Source organism: Rhincodon typus, chromosome 23 (assembly GCF_021869965.1).
Source record: "Rhincodon typus isolate 14 chromosome 23, sRhiTyp1.1, whole genome shotgun sequence".
In the NCBI taxonomy this organism is placed as follows: Eukaryota; Metazoa; Chordata; class Chondrichthyes; order Orectolobiformes; family Rhincodontidae; genus Rhincodon; species Rhincodon typus.
Genome location: NC_063354.1, coordinates 7798759 through 7818907, shown reverse-complemented (window position 1 = coordinate 7818907; position 20149 = coordinate 7798759). Strand labels below are relative to the sequence as shown.

The window sequence follows — 20149 nt, the reverse complement described above, 5'->3', positions numbered from 1 at the left end:
GGGGGGGGATGATGAATACCCAGCAGGGCTTGGGGTTGGGCAGTCCTCACCATACCACCCCACCAACCTCTGAATCCAATGCATCATCCTGACATTTCCGCCACCTACCATCACACAGAAACAAATTTAGCGTACGTCTCCATGTCATCATTCCACCACCTCCACGCCTATTTCTTTGAATGGGAATCCAACCCACCCTCTAACAACACCTTCTCCAGCGAACTCCATCTTCCTACACAGCCCCTCCTGGTGTCCTACCCTCCCTCAACCTGTGGCTCAGTGGTTCGCACTGTTGCCTCACAGCACCAGGGACCTGGGTTTGATTCCACTGTCTGTGTAGAGTTTGCACATTCTCCCCATGTCTGCGTGGGTTTCCTCCGGGTGCTCTGGTTTCCTCCCACAGTCCAAAGATGTGCAGGATGGGTGGATTGGCCATGCTAAATTGCCCATTGTGTTCAGGGATGTGTAGATTAGGTGTGTTATAGAGGCTTGGGTCTGGGTGGGATGCTCGGAGGGTCAGTGTGGACTTGTTGGGCCGAAGGGCCTATTTCCACACTGTAGGGATTCTGTGAACATCGACCACTTGGACCTCTCCATCCCCGATTTGTCCCTCTTCCACAACTACACTGGCACCATCCCTTACCTTTTCCTCTGCTATATTGATGACTGCATCGATGCCGCCTCATGCTCCCACTAGGAGCTTGAGCAGTTCATCAACTTCGCCACACCTTCTATCCAGCCCTCAAATTCACTTGGACAATTCCTGACACCTCCCTCCCCCCCCAACACCGGACCTCTCCGTCTCCATCTCCGGTAACCGACTCACCAATGACATCCATTTCAAACCCACTGACTCCTACAACTACCTCGACTGCATCTCCTCTCACCCACCCTTCTGCAAAAAATGCTATCCCATGCTCCCAATTCCTCTGCCGCATCTGCTCCCAGGATAAGGTGTTCAACTCCAGGACATCCTAGATATCCTCCTACTTCAAGGACTGCAACTTCCCCTCCTCTAATTAAGGATGCCCTCAACCACATCTCCATTGCTCACACTTCTGCCCTCAAACCCCCTCCCCCAACAACAATAAGGATAGACATTTTGCCCTCCCCACCCTTATCTGCTTTCCGAAGGGGCCGCTCTCTGTGACTCCCTTGTCCGCTCCACACTCCCCACTTGCCCCACCACCCCTGACACTTTTCCCTGCAACCGCAGGAAGTGCTACACCTGCCACTACACCTCCCCCCTCACCCCCATCCCCCCCATCCCAGGCCCCAAGAAAATCTTCCACATTAAACAGATGTTCACCTGCACATCTGCTAATGTGGTATATTGTATCTGCTGTTCCCGATGTGGCCTCCTCTACATTGGGGAAACCAAGCGGAGGCTTGGAGACCGCTTTGAGTAACACCTGCACCTCTCAGTCACGAACCACTTCAACTCCCCCTTCCACTCCCACTCCTACTCCTTGGACAACATGTCCATCCTGGGCCTCCTCCAGTGCCACAACGATGCCACCAGAAGGTTGCAGGAACAGCACCTCATATTTTGCTTGGAAACCCTGCAGCCCAACGGTATCAATGTGGACTTCACAAGCTTCAAAATCTCCCCACCCCCGACCTCATCCCAAAACCAGCCCAGCTCGTTCCCACCTCCTTGACCTGTCTGTGTTTTCTCCCACCTATCCGCTCCTCTCACCTCAACCTCAACCCCCACCCCCACCTCCTACCTACCAGCCTCATCCCCGCCTCCTTGACTGACCAAACCCCATCCTAACTCCCCACCTACACTCACCTTTACTGGCTCCAACCCCGCCTCCTTGACCTGTCTGTCTCCTCTCCACCTATCTGCTCCTTTAGCCACCTTCCATCGACCTCCCCCTCTCTCTCTATTTATTTCAGAATCCCCTTCACCTCCCCCAATTCTGAAGAAGGGTCCAGACCCGAAACGTCAGCTTTCCTGCTCCTCTGATGCTGCTTGGCCTGCTGTGTTCATCCAGCTCTACACCTTGTTATCTCAGACTCTCCAGCATCGGCAGTTCCTACTATCTCCTTATCAAGGATAGAATCCCCTTAGTTTTCTGGCTATAGAATCTGGCTTCCAGCATCTGCAGTCCTTCTTGTCACCAACCCTCTGCTGGAACCCTCACTGATTCTCTACTCCCTATGCTGGGTTCACTGATGTTTATTTGCATTAACCCCAATTGAACTACCCAGTGCTGCTCAATGATCGAACACAAGAACTAAATAAATGGCTAGAATATTTGCATTTAATCATTTCCAGTTGGATTTTAAGAGTTTAATCTTAAGAAAAGGATTAATATAATTGCAGGATTGTTTTAATAACATAAATGAGACAGGAAGATTTACTATAATTTTCCCTCTGTACTTTCATAGGCCTTTTTGAATAGTTGGTCCTCTCTTAACTGATAGAGACTGTATCATAATAGCGACCAGTAAAGCATCATGTTGTAATTGTTAGAAAAATTCCAGCTTCTGCTTATATTTTCCCTTATGATCAGATACAGTCTTCTGATTACTGATTGAATGCTATGTCAAATTTAAATGGCTTGAACAATTCAATTTTCAATCATTTAAAAGCTGTCTGTTCCTTCTCTTTCAGGCTTAAATTCATTTGCCTTTCTCCCCATTCCCCCCTTCCTTGAATGGACAGAAATCCCTTTTTATAGCTGTAAATGCTGAATGTGATTAGAAATGTAGAAAAGCTTATAGCACATTCAGCCTATCACATCCGTGCAGAAATCATTCTAATGATTACTTTTGCTGTTTCATTTCTGATTGTGGTTCAGGGCCTCCTATTTAAGGAACTAAATCAAACATTTCCAATTACAAATTTCATAATTCTCTTTTAAATAACACTTTTCATATTAAAAGCTTAAATTCAAATGCAATATCATCCAATCAGCTTTACAAAACTAATTGTCTACTGTGATGAAGATTTGTACTTTAGTTTTATTGTTATCGTTTGGAAATTTTAGATTCTGAAGTAGAGCTAAAGTAGGTTTTTGTTTTTTTTTTCAGAAAAGTTCAAATTGCATTTCTAAGTAAGTATGTGATTTAAGCTAAATGACTAGATATACTAGTGAGATAATTGCTGAAGTGTTTACAAAGTTTTCAGATTTTGCAACCTATAGAGAGAAACCAAGAGCCACAAGCAGGTTCAGTTCAGAAGAAAAGATCCATACAACCAGAACAGCAGTTTTAGCTTTGGCAGTCTTTGCTTTTTTTAAAATTTATTTATTCATAGGATGAAGGTGTCATAGACAGTAAATGCAAGTGTAGCCAGCAATCCCTATAACCTGTGAGCAAATGTTTTTAAAAAGTAGATAAGGCTGGAAAAAGTCCAAAGCTTTTCCTAAATTTCCAGTCAGAAAAATCAGTGACTTAGCCTGTGTCTGCATCTCCTCTGCTCACAAGAATCTTGCTTTTTAGGTATTTTCTAACTAACCTGTTCAGAGATGTTATTATGTACTTCTGAAGCAGGTGGGACCTGAAACCAGGTCTCCTGGCTCAGAGGTAAGGAGCACTACCATTGTATCACAAGAGCCCTCATGTCTCATGCTTTTTGCCACCCTCCCAATAATCATTCATTTTTCTGTGCACTGTACCATTTACCCTTTCATGAAACAGTTTAAGACCTCCTGAGTTTGTAAATTGCGCCTAATTTGTCAGTTTCCACCTCTATCTATTAGCTCAGCTGGCTGGCCAGCTGGTTTGCGATGCACAGTGATACCAACAGCACAGGTTCAGTTCACACACTGACTGAGGTCACCATGAGCTACAGTGATAGGAGTGGCAGGTGCAGTCAAAATAGTTTAACACTCGAATGGGAATTTGAGGGTTTGGTGGACCACAACAGTTGCCATTGCACTGGGCTGTGGCACAATGGGTTAAGTGGAGCTGCTGTGCATTAGCAGTTTTGGATGAGCTCAGAAGAACATTGGAAAAGCCACCCCTTGAACAACAAAAGCATGGATGAGTGTTTCAGTAGCACATATATAGAGACAGGAGTAGAAATTAATAACATTACAGAGATGCCCCTAATTTGGCATCAACAAACTACCAAATGCTTGGAGATGGTTATTAGTTAACAAATCACTAAGATTACTGGGATAGAATACAAGATGCTTTTATCAGCAGTTTGGGAAAAGAAATAGCATTTTACTTCTTTGCGTGCTATGACTATCTCCTAACACTTGTAGCTACATTAACCGTGTCTTTGTGTGCCTTCATTGTAGCGCCTTCTCAAACACCCATCATGTTCTTTTCCATCAAAACAACGCAAATAACTACGTAAAAGACCTCTTTTAAATCCCCACGACATCCTGAACATTCACAAAATAATTCCTATCACTACAAAATGCTCAGTATTCAACTAGACTGCACTTGCACTTCCAAATGCTAGAACATTCAGGAAACTCAACAGTCAGAATTTGTTACACAGGAAAGATTCTGATTTGAGGTGGACAGTAGCAGAATGTCTTGTCCGCATTAACCAGTTGCCGGTTTGAACACTTAAATATAGAATCATGTCTTAAGAACTACAGTAACCTGCATTGGTCTATTTAAAGGAAGTAATTCAAGTGCCACCATGGTACTTCAAATGCCAGTATAATAGCAGAGTTGTAAATAGATCCTAGTTGTTTGAGTGTTGTTTACTTGTTGCAAGTAAGCAGTAATACAAAAAAAAACTGTTGTAGAATAGGAGCTGGTAGAAACTACACCCAAGCTAAAAGACTTTGAACTCCAACCATGCAAATACTTTGAACTCCAACTGTGTAAAATTTGACATGTGCTTTGACAAGAGTAATTTTATTGGTTTCATCTGCAAAGTGCTATCTATTGTCTTTTCTCTCCTTTCCCATTTTCTATTTCTGCTTTACTACAAGGAACTCATGCTCCTTTGACTTCAAAGGAAAGGATGCTTGCTGTGTGCAGAACAGATTTTGCTGACTATATTAAGAAAAAATTCCATCATTTCTAATTTTACATTCTTAACGAAGGTACACAATGCAAGTTCCTATTCAGACTGTGTAGATGCTCCCATTCAAAACTGTAAGCCTACATACGAGCTACTCAACAGATATTATGGATTAAAACAGTAGACTGGACAAGCTAACACACCATCACATTCTTGAAAAGGAACAGCCTGTTACACCGTTTTAATTAAACCAAATTTTTCTTAACTTTCTCGGCAGGGTAAATAAAGTAACTATTGTTACATACCAGTTGGGGCAAAACCTTCTCAAAATGGTCAAGGTCTGCTGTCCTAGAATCTTCATTAGATGCCTGTCTGGCAGTTCGTGCTGCTGCCTCTGGATGAGATACAAATTTCATGTTAAATTGTGTAGCAAATACATCATGCAAAATAAAAGACTTTGGAACTTTTATGGCATATCTATCAGTAAATTCCTTCCAAGAAACCCTTCTTTTTCTGTTGAGGAATGACATTTCCAATAATCGTTGACTTATGAAGAATCTCGACATGTTGCCTACAACACAGTCAATCAACAAATGGAATTTAGAGAACATATTTAGCATAGAAAAACAGCAAGGTATTTCACATAAATCAGACATTGACAAAGTGAAAAGAAATATGACAATTGACTGATGGTTAAAAACATAGGTACGAGAAATAGTTTAGGGAAGGTAATGCTGATATCCCTTAAGCTGCTTATAGATGTCAGGCATAACAAGAAAAGGAAGTGGACAATGCATAAGAAGCCAGCATTGGAGTGCCACAGTTCTCAAAAGATCACGAGGCCAGAACTAAAGTGATAGAAATGGCAGATGGCATCAAAATAGTTTCCCACTAGAATGGGAATTTAAGCAGAGTGCGGTGGACCACATCAGTAGCCATTGCACTGGGCTGTGGCATGATGGGTGAAGAGGTCCTGCTGTGCATTAGCAGTTTTGGATAAGTTCAGAAGAGCATTGGAAAAGCCAACCCTTGAGCAACAAAAGCACAGATGAGTGTTTCAGTACACATGTACAGAGGCAGGAGTGGAGACTAATGACATTACAGAGATGGAAGCAGTGGTGAAGATGATGTGCGGTCAAAACTGAACAGAAGTGTCATGGCTCTGAACAGTTTAATTCTGCCTGAAACAACGGTCTGGTTTTTGCAGCTCACAGCAAAGCAAGCTTGTCACCTCTTATCTTGAAAGTGTTTTGTTGAGATCTTTGCAATCTCAGTATGCAAGTGATTGTGGTATCATTTACTGGGAATTCTCACTGTTGAGTACCAGAGAGGTCACCAAGCTATCTAAGTACCCAATCAGGAAATGAAAAGCCCCTTCTTTTTTAGAATGAAAGATCGGAATAACGTTTTGTACACAGGATCACAACAGAAGCTGAAATATCAGAAGAAAGAATTTAGAAGTCTAGTTTATAAAAATCTAAATATTTATTAAGAAGGGAGACTTAACGACATTCACATCTGTTTCAGGAGTAGGTTGGTTGTTCAATGGTAGTAATTAATTAAATTGCCACTAAAAACCCAGTTGCAGGTCAATAAACAAGGTACAACTTAATTTTTCAGTTCATCCAGGAATGGTTATTTGACAACAGTGAGGTTAAATAGACCATTTCACTGTCTCAGTCAATTGCACCATCCTAAGGCAAGAGGGAACAGACTTAATTAGTATGCCCTCTCAGTCGGCTCTGCAAGGAGAGCCACTTTTTGGAGTAGCCACTTTTACTGCTATGCTAACCTCTCAAAATAGACAAAAAGGGAGTTTCATTTCTTCTTAAATATTGGGGATTAAAAATGGGTGAACTTGAATACTTCAGCCCTTAACTTCTCAGTTAGAACTGATTTCCTCACCTGAGTTGCCTTCATTAGGATTCTCCCTTCTTTTCTTTCCTGCCTTGCCTTTTTGTTCCTGGGTTTCTCTTTCCTTTTTTCTCTGTTGGAATTCCACTTCTAATCATTGCTGTTCCAGTTTTATCAGTTGTCAGTTTCCACCTTTACATATTAGCTCAGCTGGCTGGACGGCTGGTTTGCGATGCACAGTGACGCCAATAGTACAGATTCAGTTCACAAACAGGTTGAGGTCACCATGAACGTCCTGTCTTCTCAATCTTGCTCCTCGTCTGAGGCCTGGTGACCCTCAGATTAAACCACCGCCAGGATTCCCCCCCACCCCCCCCATTGATTGATAGAGCAGCCCTATGGTCTTCTGGGGCTATGGTGACTTTATTTATATCACCACCGATTTTTCAATCTCTGGTTTTCTAGCCTTCAGATGGAACCTCACCTGTGTGTCTAACTACCCCTTTTAATTTTTCCAAGAACAACGCTTTCATTTTTTCAAAGTTGTCTTTTTTCGCATTTTCATTTCTTAAACAAAAAAAACAGCTTTTCAAGGAACAATTTAATTTTTCTCTCCTTTAATTCTTTTATTCACTTGTGGGAACAATCACAATCATAGAGCCCCCAATTTTGTTATGACCAGGTCGTTGGGGGGAGGCAGGGAAATGAATTGGTTCCAGTCTTCTAAACCCTGGCATTAGCCACTAAGATTTTTAATTCTTTTAGTACACACCTAAATCAGACTTCAATTAAAAACTGGTACTAGTCAAAATGAAGGAGTCAATTATAAAGTTTTGAGTAAAAGAGGAACTTTTATTACTTAGCAACCCCAAGAAAAGTAATAAAACACATCAAATATGAACAAATGAAGGCATACAGTGTAAAAAGGGGAGAATGTATTACTAAAAGAAGGTTCAAGTACTGACATCATGAAATGTCTCGAATCAGGTGATGAAAGTCCAAAACTGGTAGTTCATTTTTATCATTGTATTAACACAGTGCAAGCAAAGTAGGATCTCTCCTCTGCATCCAATCTGTTTAATTGACTGAACATCTCTCAAAGTTGTATTCAAATCTCGAATTGTTAATTGTACTTGGTTTCTTTGTGTTTTACTAGCTTGTAGCTTATGTTAACTGGTGCTATATGTTCCAGTGTGTTTCTCGGTTGGAAAGAATGGTCTGTTTGTGCTGTACATTAGGATGGGATTTCTTAGTGTAATGAACACAAAGTCCAGTACATCTTATTATTTTATTGTACTGTATTACACACAGCCCATTAAATGATTCATCTTACATGCTTACCTATAACAAATATTTTCAGCATTTCAGACATAATGATGACAGCATCACTGCTGACTGTAAGTAAACACAAATACAATATTTAGTCCTTGATTATGAACCACACAGCCATTTCAAAGCACATTACAATTTCTATCCATGGAGTGTGCTCACTGCAAATGATTCATGTCTCTGACAGTAGAACAAATGTTTACCCACATTCTGACATCAAAATTCCAGGAACAGATATTGGTAACAGATGGACCACCAGGTAAAATATTGTCCAAAGGTGCTCACTCCCTATTCTCTCCAATTTCTGTTCAAAATATCTTTTGTTTTCTACAGCCATGGGAGGTCTGAATGAGTTTTCATCCAATGGAATACATTTTGTCGAATTTATTTTGTACTTGTACCTGCACTCAAAAAGGACTTTTTGTAACAATTAACTGCCAGACTGTACTCAGTGTACAACCTGCTCTGGATTTTACCATAAAAGGGAAGAAACATTGCACCAAATATATTTTTTCTGGCACATCAATTCAGATTACACACAAACATCCTGTTGAAGTCAGAGCTTGAACTTTTTCCCCTACAATGCCACACTACATTATTTTGGTGGACTTTAGCATCTTATCATTCTTGGAAATCGCTCTTTTACTACAGTGTGAAGAAAAAAAATCAGAGTTAACGTTTCAGGTCCAATGACCTTCCTAAGAACTACACTGCTCTGTGGAAGGGTCACCAGACCCGAAACATTAACTCTGATTTTTTTCTTCACAGACGCTGCCAGACCTGCTGAGCTTTTCCAGCAACTTCTGTTTTTGTTCCTGATTTACAGCATCCACAATTCTTTCAGTTTTTCCTTATATTACACTTGTTCATTTAACCATTGGAAAGACTAATTACTTTTGTTGGCTATCCCACTTTGATGCATTCAAAATAACATACCTTTGGTTTTCTGATCCTTAAAATAGAAGTACAGTAGTTTACTGACCAACTCCTGGAACAGAAAACAAAATGTTTTGCTGAGCAACACTATTATGAGTGTAATAGGCGAAGCCACTAAATAAATCTACACAATTCAGTTTTTACCCAGCTCAAATGTCTTTTTTTTCTTAAAAATAGCGATGTTGATGCATGGAAATTCAACACCAGCTGTTCTTTCCTATGTCCAGTTGGGCGTGAATCTCAAATGACTGAATTTGAGGTCCGATTTATGATGCAAGTCCCACAGCAATGGAAAATAATCAAGGCTGACCAAGACATTTTGATTGTGATCATGCAAGTTAACTTAGCAAGTAGGCAATGTGCAAGGCTATGAAGTCTTGTTAATAATCGAGCAATCCACAATAGGGCATGTGGTCTATTAAATAAAGTGAGCCAGCTTTACTTATAGCTGGTTTATGGACATAACCACAGCTTTTTTAGTCAATCTGATAAATATGCAAAAAGCACAGATACACTAACTACAGGTAATACTGCAAGCAGCCCGTGCGTTCATCTTTAGTATGAAAAAGCATAGCTTATTGCAAGAAAAAACTTCAACATGTAGCATAGCAATTTGACTTTAAAGGAAGAATTGAATCCAGAGTTGTCACGCAATTCAAATTTTGATCAAAGAAGTCATTCTACTGCCTTGCTTCAGAACAGCTGGTCTACACATATTTTACATTGAATTTCTCCCTTTCACAAAACGTGAATTCTAATTAGCAATCTTCTTCAGAATGCCACTTGCGGCAAATTCTGTAAAGATCATCTACTCTCAAATTGATCCAACTGGAGCTATTGTGTATAAAACATGAAAACACCTGCAGTTTCAAAATCAAACACCTAAGTCAGTTACAACTGATCAAACACAGAAGCAAACTAACATTCATTTCAAATAGGATGCTTTAAGCACAGGAAACACATTTTGCCATTAATATGCTTTAGCACAGTACAATATTTTTAAAAATGGGCATATGGAAGTAAAACTGCACAAGAAAATGCAAAAAGAGTGAATTTGTTTACTTTAGAAAAATAAATATTACTTCATTCACGTAGTGACAGTTCAATGTTGATTTAAGTTGAGACTTCACAGTACAATGAAATGAATGGAACGAAAAAAAAAAGTGATTTTGAAGAATGGAAACACTACAACTATTTTGTGGATTAATGAAAGGCTATTCCTGCATATCATTCAACACAAAACTGCAAAATGATCAATTGGGATTCCCAAACTTTAGGAATTTAAGAGGGTGGAATGCTACTGGTACCATAAGTGTTTTGAGAGTTTCCCATAGGAAGTCATGACGGACAGTGAGTAGTCAGCTTGAGTGGACTTGAAACCTCTCTCCTTGCCTTACTATGGTGGAGATTGTGTTTTGTTCATTGAATTTAAGAAAGAACCGTGAAAGATGAATGTCTCCATTGAAGTAAGGTTGTTCAGTGAAATTTGAGTAGTCGCATAACAGTCATATTGCCAGAATAAAAAAGTTGAAAATTTATTACAAGTGGGAATTCAGTGGAGACGTGGAAAGATGTGCTTTTTTTTAACCTGTAATACTTGTTGTGGTTTGTGTTATACTTTAAAAAAAATTTCATCTACCTCTAACTTCAACTAAATCAATAATTAGTTAAAATTCTAGAAACTAAATCCAAGTTGATGATATGCATGGACTAATCAATTCAATAAAACACAGAGATGGCAGCACAAGTGGTGTGTCACAAGTGCAATATATGGGAGTTTGTGGAGAGCACTGTGATTCCTAGATAGCCCCATCAATAATAAGTGTCGATATCTTGAGGAAATTTAGCTCAGAATTGATGAACTAGAGTCTGTCTGCTACCTCACCTTTGGTGGTCTACATTGCCCTTCATGAGCTTTGCTTGTAAATTAATCAATTGGAAAACACGGGTGATTTACTGGTGGTGGTTAATAAATTAAAAATACTACAGATGATTTGGTGATGGAAGAAAACATTCAATTGTGTATAAGAGCACTTCTGGATAGAAAAAGACTAAATAGGTTTAATTGCGCTCTCTCCTCACCTTTCCCTCACTTTGGTTTCATTGCAATGCCCTCATGAATTTTGCAAACAAGTTGGTAATCAATTCAGAAACACGTGATTTAATGACGGAGGATAAAGTAGTAAAGTAACATAGGCGATTTGGTGGTGAAAGAAACTAACATTCAGTGATGTGTAATAGCATCTCTAAATATTTAAAAAGAAACACTGTATAGGCAGGGTCTTTGTGGCACTACGGTACTGTGCCAACCTCTGAGCCAGGAGACTCTGATTCAGAAAGAAAAAAAATGACCTGTAAATGGAGGTGCAGACATTTTGGGCAAAAGGAAAGTTAACAAGACATGTTAACCCAGGCAGTATCAGACATTCATAATTAGGAAGCACTGCGGGTCTGGTTAACAGTCAGGGACGGGAAGATATGACCACAAGTCAGATGGCGAAGGGGACATCTGGAGATGGCCTTTGCTGTTATCCAACAGGTATGAGTTTCCCGGTGCTCGTGTGCATGGTGCGAAAATTCCAAAGGTAAACTCTCCATAATTTATAGAATTGGGAAGGGTGAAAAGAATGAGACAGGGTAGATGCTGTTCTCTGCAGTACCCTGCTGAAACAGATAGTTAGGGCTTTAATTAATAAAGCAGGACAGGGCAGAAGGTTCAAGTGAAGAGAAATTTATAAATTTATGCAGAAAAGTCAAGGCCATAGAATAACATCATATTTGGTTCAAGATAAGCAGTGTGAAAAGGAAGCACAAAGTTGAAGTAATAGTACAATGAAAAGCCAAATCAGGAAATAATGGTTAGAAAGTTAAAATCAAAGGCGCTTTGTCTGAATGCACAAAACATTCATAACCAGACCAATTGATTGCACAAACTACGGTTTGTTCTAATAACTATTACAGAGTACTTTCACGGTAAACAAGACCTGTCGAATTTCCTCCATCCAACTGATAAATTTGTATAAACCCGAGCAGAATTAACTGGAGCGCAGTTGCACTGTAGTCCCTGGATATGCATTACATAGGGGCAAATCTGATGGTCTGCTCATGTTACACTATCTATAGTTTGCATACCGAGGCCCACAAAGTACAATCAAGCAGCGTCCTTCCATTAGTTCTAAGCTTTCTGAACACTGGCAGACAACCAGTATTTCACCATCTTTCAAATTCCGACTGCCTTTGTGTTGTTAGATTGTTTATCGGACATCTGATTGTGCATTAGCCAAAAAATTCCAAGTTAAATATGACGGCCATTGTTTTATCCTCTCACAAACATCAGCTGCCATTTCCATCCCTAGTTACTACCTCAGGTTGAACTAAATTTTCCAGCACAGCAGGAATGAATTTATCTTTCCACTCTACGCATGAACGTCTACCAAAGCCTCTCAACTTACACCTTCATAACATTATCCAAATTAACTTCAGCCACTTTCCCTCTTCCGGCTGAGGATTTTACTTTTCAAAGAATTTTTTCCGGTATATGTAAAATGGAAATTCTGAAATTGAAGTTTGTGTCACATATAGATAGGGTGGTTAAGAAGGTCCTGAAGAATCCCAACCCAAAATGTCAAATCTCCTGCTCTTCTGATGCTGCCTGACCTGCTGTGTTCCTCCAGCTCCACACTGTATTGGTTAAGGTGTTTAACACGCTTGCCTTCATTGCTCAGACCTTTGTGAATAGGAGTTGGCACATTATGTTGAGGTTGTACAGAATGTTGGTGAGGCCTCTTCTGGAGTACTGTGTCCATTTCTGGTCGCCCTGTTATAGGAAGGATATTATGAAGCTAGAGAGGGTTCAGAAAAGATTTAACAGGATGTTGCTGGGAATGGAAGGTTTGAGTTATGAGAGGCTGAATAAGCTGGGAATTTTTTCACTGGAGTATAGGAGGTTAAGGGATGACTTATAGAGGTTTATAAAATCATGAGGGGTATAGAGGAGGTGAATTGCAGGTGTATTTTTCTTAGGATGGGGGATTTCAAGACCTGGGGCATATTTTTAGGGTGATAGGAGGAAGATTTTAAAAAAGACACAAGGGGCAACTTTTTTTTTTTTTTTTAAAAACAGTGGTTTATGTGTGGAATGAACTTTCAAAGGAAGTGGTGGATGCAGGTACAGTTACAACATTTAAAATGTATTTGGATAAATACATGAATAAGAAATATTTGGAGGAATATGACCCAAGTGCAGGCAGGTGGAACTAGTTTCGTTTGGGATTATGGTCAAAATGGACCGAAGGCTCTGTTTCCATGCTGTATGACTATGATATCCAGCATCAATAGGTCCGAGTTTGATGCAGACTCAATGGACTGAATGGCCTCTGTCTGATTGTATAAGATGCTCATGTTAGAAAGCTGAGGGCCATTTAGTCATCAGACATTCCACTCCAATCCCTGAAATAAAACAGAGAACTGCAAGTGCTGGAGACCTGAAATGAAAGCAGCAATTGTTAAAGAAACTCAGCAGGACTGACAGCACCTGTGGGAAGAAAACAGAGACTACTGAGTCGGTAGTCAGGAAGGCAAATGCAATGTTGGCATTTATTTTGAGAGGACTTGAATATAAAAGCAGGGATATACACTACTGAGGCTTTGTAAGGCTCTGGTCAGGCCACATTTGGAGTATTGTGCGCAGTTTTGGGCCCCATATCTCAGGAAGGATGTACTAGCTCTGGAGCAGGTTCAGAGGAGGTTCACGAGAATTTTCCATTCCTGGGACCACTTAACATATGAGGAATGTTTGAGGACTCTGGGACTATACTCATTGGAGTTTAGAAGGACGAGCGGGGGATCTAATTGAAATTTTCAGAAAACTGAATGGCCTGGACAAAGTGGATGTTGGGAAGATGCTTCCATTGGTAAGAGAGTCGAGGACCCGAAGGCACTGCCTTAGAGTAAAGGGAAGATGTTTTAGAACAGAGATAAGGAGAAACTTCTTCAGCCAGAGAGTGGTGAATCTATGGAATTCACTGCCACAGAAGGCTGTGGAGGCCAGGTCATTGAATACATTTAAGACGGAGATAGATAGGTTCTCAATTATCAAGGGTTACAGGGAGAAAGCAGGAGAATGGGGTTGAGGAACTTATCAGCCATGATTGAATGGCAGAGCAGACTCGATGGGCCGAATGGCCTAATTTCTGCTCCTCTGTCTTATGGTGTTAAACTTTCGAGTCCGGTGACTCTTCATCAGAACTCCAACCCGTCAGTCCATCAAGCCGAGTTTCTCCAAAACCTCCCATACCCTTGCCCAGCCCTTGTATTTATCATAACAAAAACAAAGCGACATGGCTCTCTAGGTCTCACCTGCACATACCATTAGTGTTCAACTGATGCTTATTTCAGCATCACTACACAATCAGCTGAAAAATGAATCTTTGGGCGATAAAGGCTCGATCAGATCACATCGAACTAGATTCAAAAAAACTAGTTTGACCGGTACAAACCGTTCAATCTGCACGCGTGGAACGTGAAATTTCACGACCAGATTTATTTGGGTGGAGAAAAAAAACCCCAAAAAACTGCAGAATCAGAAATAAAAACAGAAATTGCTGGGAAAACTCGCCGGGCCTAGCAGTTCTGAGGAAGGGTCACTGGTCTCGACACGTTAACTCTTCTTTCTCTCCACAGAACCTGCCTGGCCTGCTGAGTTTCTCCAGCAATTTCTGTTTTTGTTTCGGACTTATTTGTAATTAGAGTGGTTTGATAGAGTCCGTGCTATTAGCGACAGCGGCTCGACGAACTTACTTTCTTGAACTTGGCGCCCTCTCCTCTCTCCATCCTGCACCACAAACACACCCCTCCCGCCTTCCCACTAACGACATCTGAGCCCACCTCCTCCCACACACTATTGGTCCGCTTCCTTTATGACGTCACAGGGCGCCATCATCCCCGCCTTCATTGGTCAGTTCCGCCATCAATCATCAGCCCGCCCGCCTGGAGAGATGTGGGGGAGGGGGAAACACCTGACAAACGGATTAAACAAAAAAAATTGATCGGTGAACATAACTGGGTAAAATCGTTGACAATCCTCATATTATCTCTTGAGTATGAGTGCACATACTTGATTTTTTTTGTGTGTGTGGAATTAGGTAAGACTATCGTCACAAATCCCACCGCACTGCCCTCCACCAACTGCCCTCAGCGGGTCTGCGTCTGGGACGGTGGGGGGGAGGGGCTCGCGATAGCTCCACCCCTCCCTTCCCGCCTTCGCGGCCGCCGATTGGTCCGAGCGCTGGTGGCGTGAGGCTGCGGCCGACGTCACGGAGCGCGAGCGGCGGCTTCCAGTGAATTGCTGCGCTCGAGCGTCTCGGCCCTCCTCAGGTAGTGGCTCCCGGCGGCCGGACAGTGGCAACAACAACAACAACAACAACAACAACAACAACAACAGTAGCGATGATTAAAAATGGTGTGGCTTCCAGCGACAACTGTTCCCCGGAGAAGAGGAGGAGGACGGTTCGGGTCTGGTGCGATGGCTGGTGAGTGGAAGTGAGGAGTCGCGTCCTCTTCCCTTTAGCTGTCGCTGCCACCCGGCATCTTGCTTTTAAATTTTATCGTTGGGACAACATGCGGCCTCCCGGTTCCTGTTATTTAATTCATTCTCCTCTGTCGGGTAACAAGAAGTCCCCACCCTTGTTACTTAATTTTGGGGTTTTTTTATGGCGCGGTAACGAGAGACCTCCTCATTCCCCGGCCCTTGTGATTTAATTCACCTTCTCCATCAAACGCCACCCTCTCCTGTTAAAGGCTGCTCGGCTCGCTCCCTCGACGCTCTCTTCCCCCTCCCCGGACTCGCTTGTCAGTCGCAGCGGGGAAAAGGGAAGGAGTAAGTTTCCTGCTGTCACATCGTTGGACTCTTGTTTTCAACGTTCACTCCAAATGAAGCGTGCACCAACCCTTGTATTTGCTGATCTAAGGCAAGGCCTGTGAGGGATCTTATCGATTGTGATGTCTCTGTGGTAACCGAGTCCTGGCTTCCCTTGTGTTTTGATGAATTGCATTGGCATTCGTTCACTTTCACTCAGAAATACTACAACCCACGCACAAACACGCCAAGAGTTTGAGGCGAGTGACCGCGGGTCCATTTAAGGGGAATCTAGATACTCAGACGAGTGAAAGGTGCCGAGGGATGAGCTGCTGGGCTTAAATCGAGTTGGGGGTTGGGGGGGTGGTCGCCGAAGAGGGACAGATGGTCCGAATGATCATGCTACAAAACAGGCTGTAATATAACTGGCATAACTTGCGTTGCAGACTGAATTACGCACCTCTGCCCCTCTCTCTTGCCCTTGACCCATGCCTGTCGTTGTGCTAAAAATTATGTTGTCCTCGAGTCACGGTGACATTTCAGAGAGTTGGTTTTATTTTGCAGAGGGTGATGGGTTTCTTTATTGTATTTTGTTGGTAGCTGAACTGGGTTCACAATGACTTGCTGGGGTGGGTGGAGGCAGTTACTGTACAAGATAACTTGCTGACGTGTGCTTGTCTTCCTCCTCTTTCCCCCCCCCCCTTTCCATCTCTATTTTCTCAGTCTTTGATTTTAATTTTAGTTAAGTGTTGTAATTGGGGAAAAAAATTGCATCAGTAATATTGTGCAATTAAGTGCTTCTGAAACTTAAGTGGGTTTAGAGAACCCCTGAAACACAAACACAAATTGCTGGCATTCCACAGTTTCTGATTTCCAGCATCCACCGTTCTTTCGGTTTTTATTTAGAGAATCTCATGCTGGATTATACCAATAAATTTTGTGACTTCCATCTCCATTTCTTTTTAACTGGTGTGAATTTAATTTTGTATTTCCTGCTTATTTTTGCTGTTTTTCTCTTTCACCTGTTTAATTCTTAATTGTTTAAACTCACTTCAGAGTGCACCTTCATGACAAGGGATGACAATGAGTGTCAGAGGGTATGCAAACCCTGATACTTTTAAAATGATTTGCTGCACAGTGAACAGATGTGGGAATTCTGATGTATTTCTCCATAAACAAGAGAACATTTAAATCTGTTTTAGTGTTTTGCCCTCACCCACTGAGATTAGCTTACACAAGCCTAGAATTGTATGTTTGAATTTGTTGGTTTGATGTGTTGAGCTGTTGACAGAACCTGGTATTCTAGCTTGAAATAATTATGCTATTAAAGTAATGGTTAATGTGCGTGGACAACATGACAATATTATTTCAATTTTTTAAAACAGCCTCAACCAAAAGTCAGTTACCTTTAGAATATGTTTGAGATGAGCTTTGATAAATACTGTCTACATTTGGTGCATATGGTGATACAGATTTCGAAATCGACATCTATGTGCATCATTGGTTTGCAGGAAACTAAAGGAATTTGATCAACTTGAAAGGAACTTCAATTTTTTTTAATCTGAAACAGTTTCTTTGATTCAAATAACTCATTTTAGTCATTGTAAGACAAAAGATATTGTGTCTCATTAAACCTACAAGTTGAGAAAGCATTCAAGTCGGTGAGGAAACTAACAAGACAAACATATATATGTTAGTTGCCTACAACTTTTGAGACGAGTTGAAACAGATCAAGACAGCCTTGATTGTCACTGAATGACGAGTTTTCTTGACACTTTTACATAACCTGTTTTTGCTTTTGAAAAGTTTAAAAAATACTGGTCCATATTAGAGAGAGATGGCAAGAACTGCAAATGTTGGAGTCAGAGACAACACAGTGTCGAGCTGGAGGAACACAGCAGGTCATGCAGCGTCAGAGGAGCAGGAAAGTTGACGTTTTGGGTCGGGTCCCTCCTACAAGAATTATGTTGTGAAACTAGAAAGTGTTCAGAAAATATTTGAGGATTTTGCCAGAGCTGGAGGGTTTGAGCTATAAGGAGAGGCTGAATAGGCTGGGGCCATTTTCCCTGAAGTGTCAGAGGCTGATGGGTGGACTTTGTACAAAGTCATAGCATCAGTTTAACCAGTGGTTGTCTAACTGTATTGGCTTGTCTTTCAAGGTATCCTAAATGTAACAGAATTTTAATTTGTATGTTTAATATAGATGTAGCCACAGGCATGAATCCAGGTTGGTATGTTTGTTCCCTCATGCCAAGTTCAAGGATGTCCGTGAGGACAAAATGCCATGAGGAGGTGATCCCAAACAGTATGAACATCGTGGGTAGGAATGGAGATGTAGTTCTGCAGGCAGAATTTGGGAGCAAGGTAGGTAATTAGCCTCTACAAAAGTAGTGGTGTAAAGGTTACCTCCTGCAGGAAAACCAAGTGAGTACAGTATTCAACTAGGAGAATTTAGCACATTAATTGATAGCTGAATATATAGTGCAGGAGAAGGAGTGAAGAGTGGGGATATTATGAATTTTGAGACATTTAGAATTAGTGTTGGGGAATATGGGGCCTATATTGATTGATTGATTGGGTGACATCTAAACAGAGCCAGATTTCCAGGAGGAATTTGGTAAGATGTCACAGCAAAGGTTATTGCAGAAAATAAAAGCCTCTGTGTATGGGGCAGCATATTGACATGGATAAAAGATTGGCCTGCTAATATGACACCAGGTTATAGTCCAGCAGGCTTATTTGAAGACACAAGCTTGAGGAGTGACTGACACCTGAAGAAAGAGCGAGACTCTGAAAGCTTGTGTCTTCAAATAAACCTGTTGGACTATAACCTGGTGTCGTGTGATTTTTGACCTTCTCCACCACAATCCAACACCAGCACCTCCACATCAGGCCTACTAATAGGAAGCAGAGTCATAAATGGGTCACTTTTTGGTTGGCAAGATGAAACAAGTGGTGATTAGAATTAGAATCCCTACAGTGTGGAAACAGGCCCTTTGGCCCAACAAGTCCACACTGACCCTCGGAGCACCCGACGCAAACGCATCCTCCATAACCCACCTAATCTACACATCCCTGAACACAATGGACAATTTAGCACGGCCAATCCACCTAGCCTGCACATCTTTGGACTGTGGGAGGAAACGGGAGTACCTGGAGGAAACCCATGCAAACACGAGGAGAATGTGCAAACTCCACACAGACAGTCGCCCGCGGGCGGAATCGAACCCGGGTCCCTGGCTCTGTGAGGCAGCAGTGCTAGCCACTGAGCTACTGTGCCATCCTAATTTGTCGCTAGAAAGCTACCGACTTGGTCGGGGATCAGTGCTGAATTCCCCAGCTGTCACAACTTACAATTTGAAGAGACTGAAGGTATGGTTGGAAAAAAAATTACTATATCACAAAGATAGGTAAGAAAGTCAATTGTTAAGAGGACATGTGGCTCCAAAACGATGGAAATGGGCTAAGCAAATGGATGTAGATTTGGAATATGGAGCACAATGTGGGAAAATATGGTGTTGTCCATTTTGGCAGGAATTGTTTAAACAGCATATAATCTAAATGGTGAGAGATAGCAGAGCTCTGAGATGCAGAGAGAACTAGATGTCCTAGTCCACGAATCTCTGTAGCATGGAGGTATAGCAAATAATTAGAAAAGCTGGTAAAATGTTCCTGTTTATTGCAAGGGGAATATGAAAGTAGAGAGGTTATACTTCAGTTATACAAGGCACTTGTGAGACATCTCTGGAATACTGTGTACAGTATTGGTCACCATTTAAATAAGGAGGCAAAAGCATTGGAAACAGTTCAGAAAAAAGTTTACTAGACTAGTACTTGGAAAGGACAGGTTGCCTTACAACAAAACAGTATATAGGCTAGGCTTACTGTTTAGAGTCTAGAAGAGTTAAGAGACAACTTGATTAAAATACATCAGATCCTACAGTAGATGTGGACAGGACATGTTTTCTTGTGAGATAATACAGAACTAGAATCACTGTTTAAATCTAAGAGATCACTCATTTAAAACAAATGAAATTGTTTCCGAGGGACGTGAGTCTTTGGAAGCCTCTCCCTGAAAAGGCAGTGGAAACAGCCTTCAAATGTTTTGTAGACAGAGGTAAATAGATTCTTTGTAAGCAAAAACCTTTGCTATCCAAGGAAAAAAAAACAAATGCCTTCTCGAATGATTCAAGTGAACCTGCCTCCATTCATTTCCAGGCAATGCATTCTAT

The 20149-nt window shown here is 41.4% G+C and overlaps 2 protein-coding genes across 2 annotated transcripts in view; one reads left to right on the top strand and one right to left on the bottom strand.

Moving 5' to 3' along the window:
• Positions 1 to 5187: 5187 nt before the first annotated feature.
• On the bottom strand, positions 5188 to 15078 carry cenpx (centromere protein X). Its single transcript, XM_048611091.1, has 4 exons — positions 14861 to 15078; positions 9062 to 9113; positions 8138 to 8191; positions 5188 to 5336 (listed from the first exon to the last, which is right to left on the bottom strand). The coding sequence occupies exons 1-4, from the start codon at positions 14891 to 14893 to the stop codon at positions 5188 to 5190; spliced, it is 288 nt and encodes a 95-aa protein (XP_048467048.1). The 5' UTR covers positions 14894 to 15078.
• Positions 15079 to 15358: 280 nt separating this feature from the next.
• Positions 15359 to 20149, top strand: part of pcyt2 (phosphate cytidylyltransferase 2, ethanolamine) — a 43099-nt gene continuing 38308 nt past the window's right edge. The window contains exon 1 of the mRNA XM_020513044.2: positions 15359 to 15591. Coding sequence (XP_020368633.1) covers positions 15509 to 15591 — 83 coding nt within the window. The 5' untranslated portion in view covers positions 15359 to 15508. The remainder of the gene's footprint in view (positions 15592 to 20149) is intronic.

Coding starts and splice junctions, on each gene's coding strand:
- cenpx (XM_048611091.1), bottom strand. CDS start 14,893: ATGGAGAGAGGAGAGGGCGCCAAGTTCAAGAAA. Junction 8,192..9,061: donor TAAGGATCAGAAAACCAAAG/GTATGTTATTTT, acceptor GTTTACTTACAG/TCAGCAGTGATGCTGTCATC. Junction 5,337..8,137: donor GCTGAAAATATTTGTTATAG/GTAAGCATGTAA, acceptor TATCTCATCCAG/AGGCAGCAGCACGAACTGCC.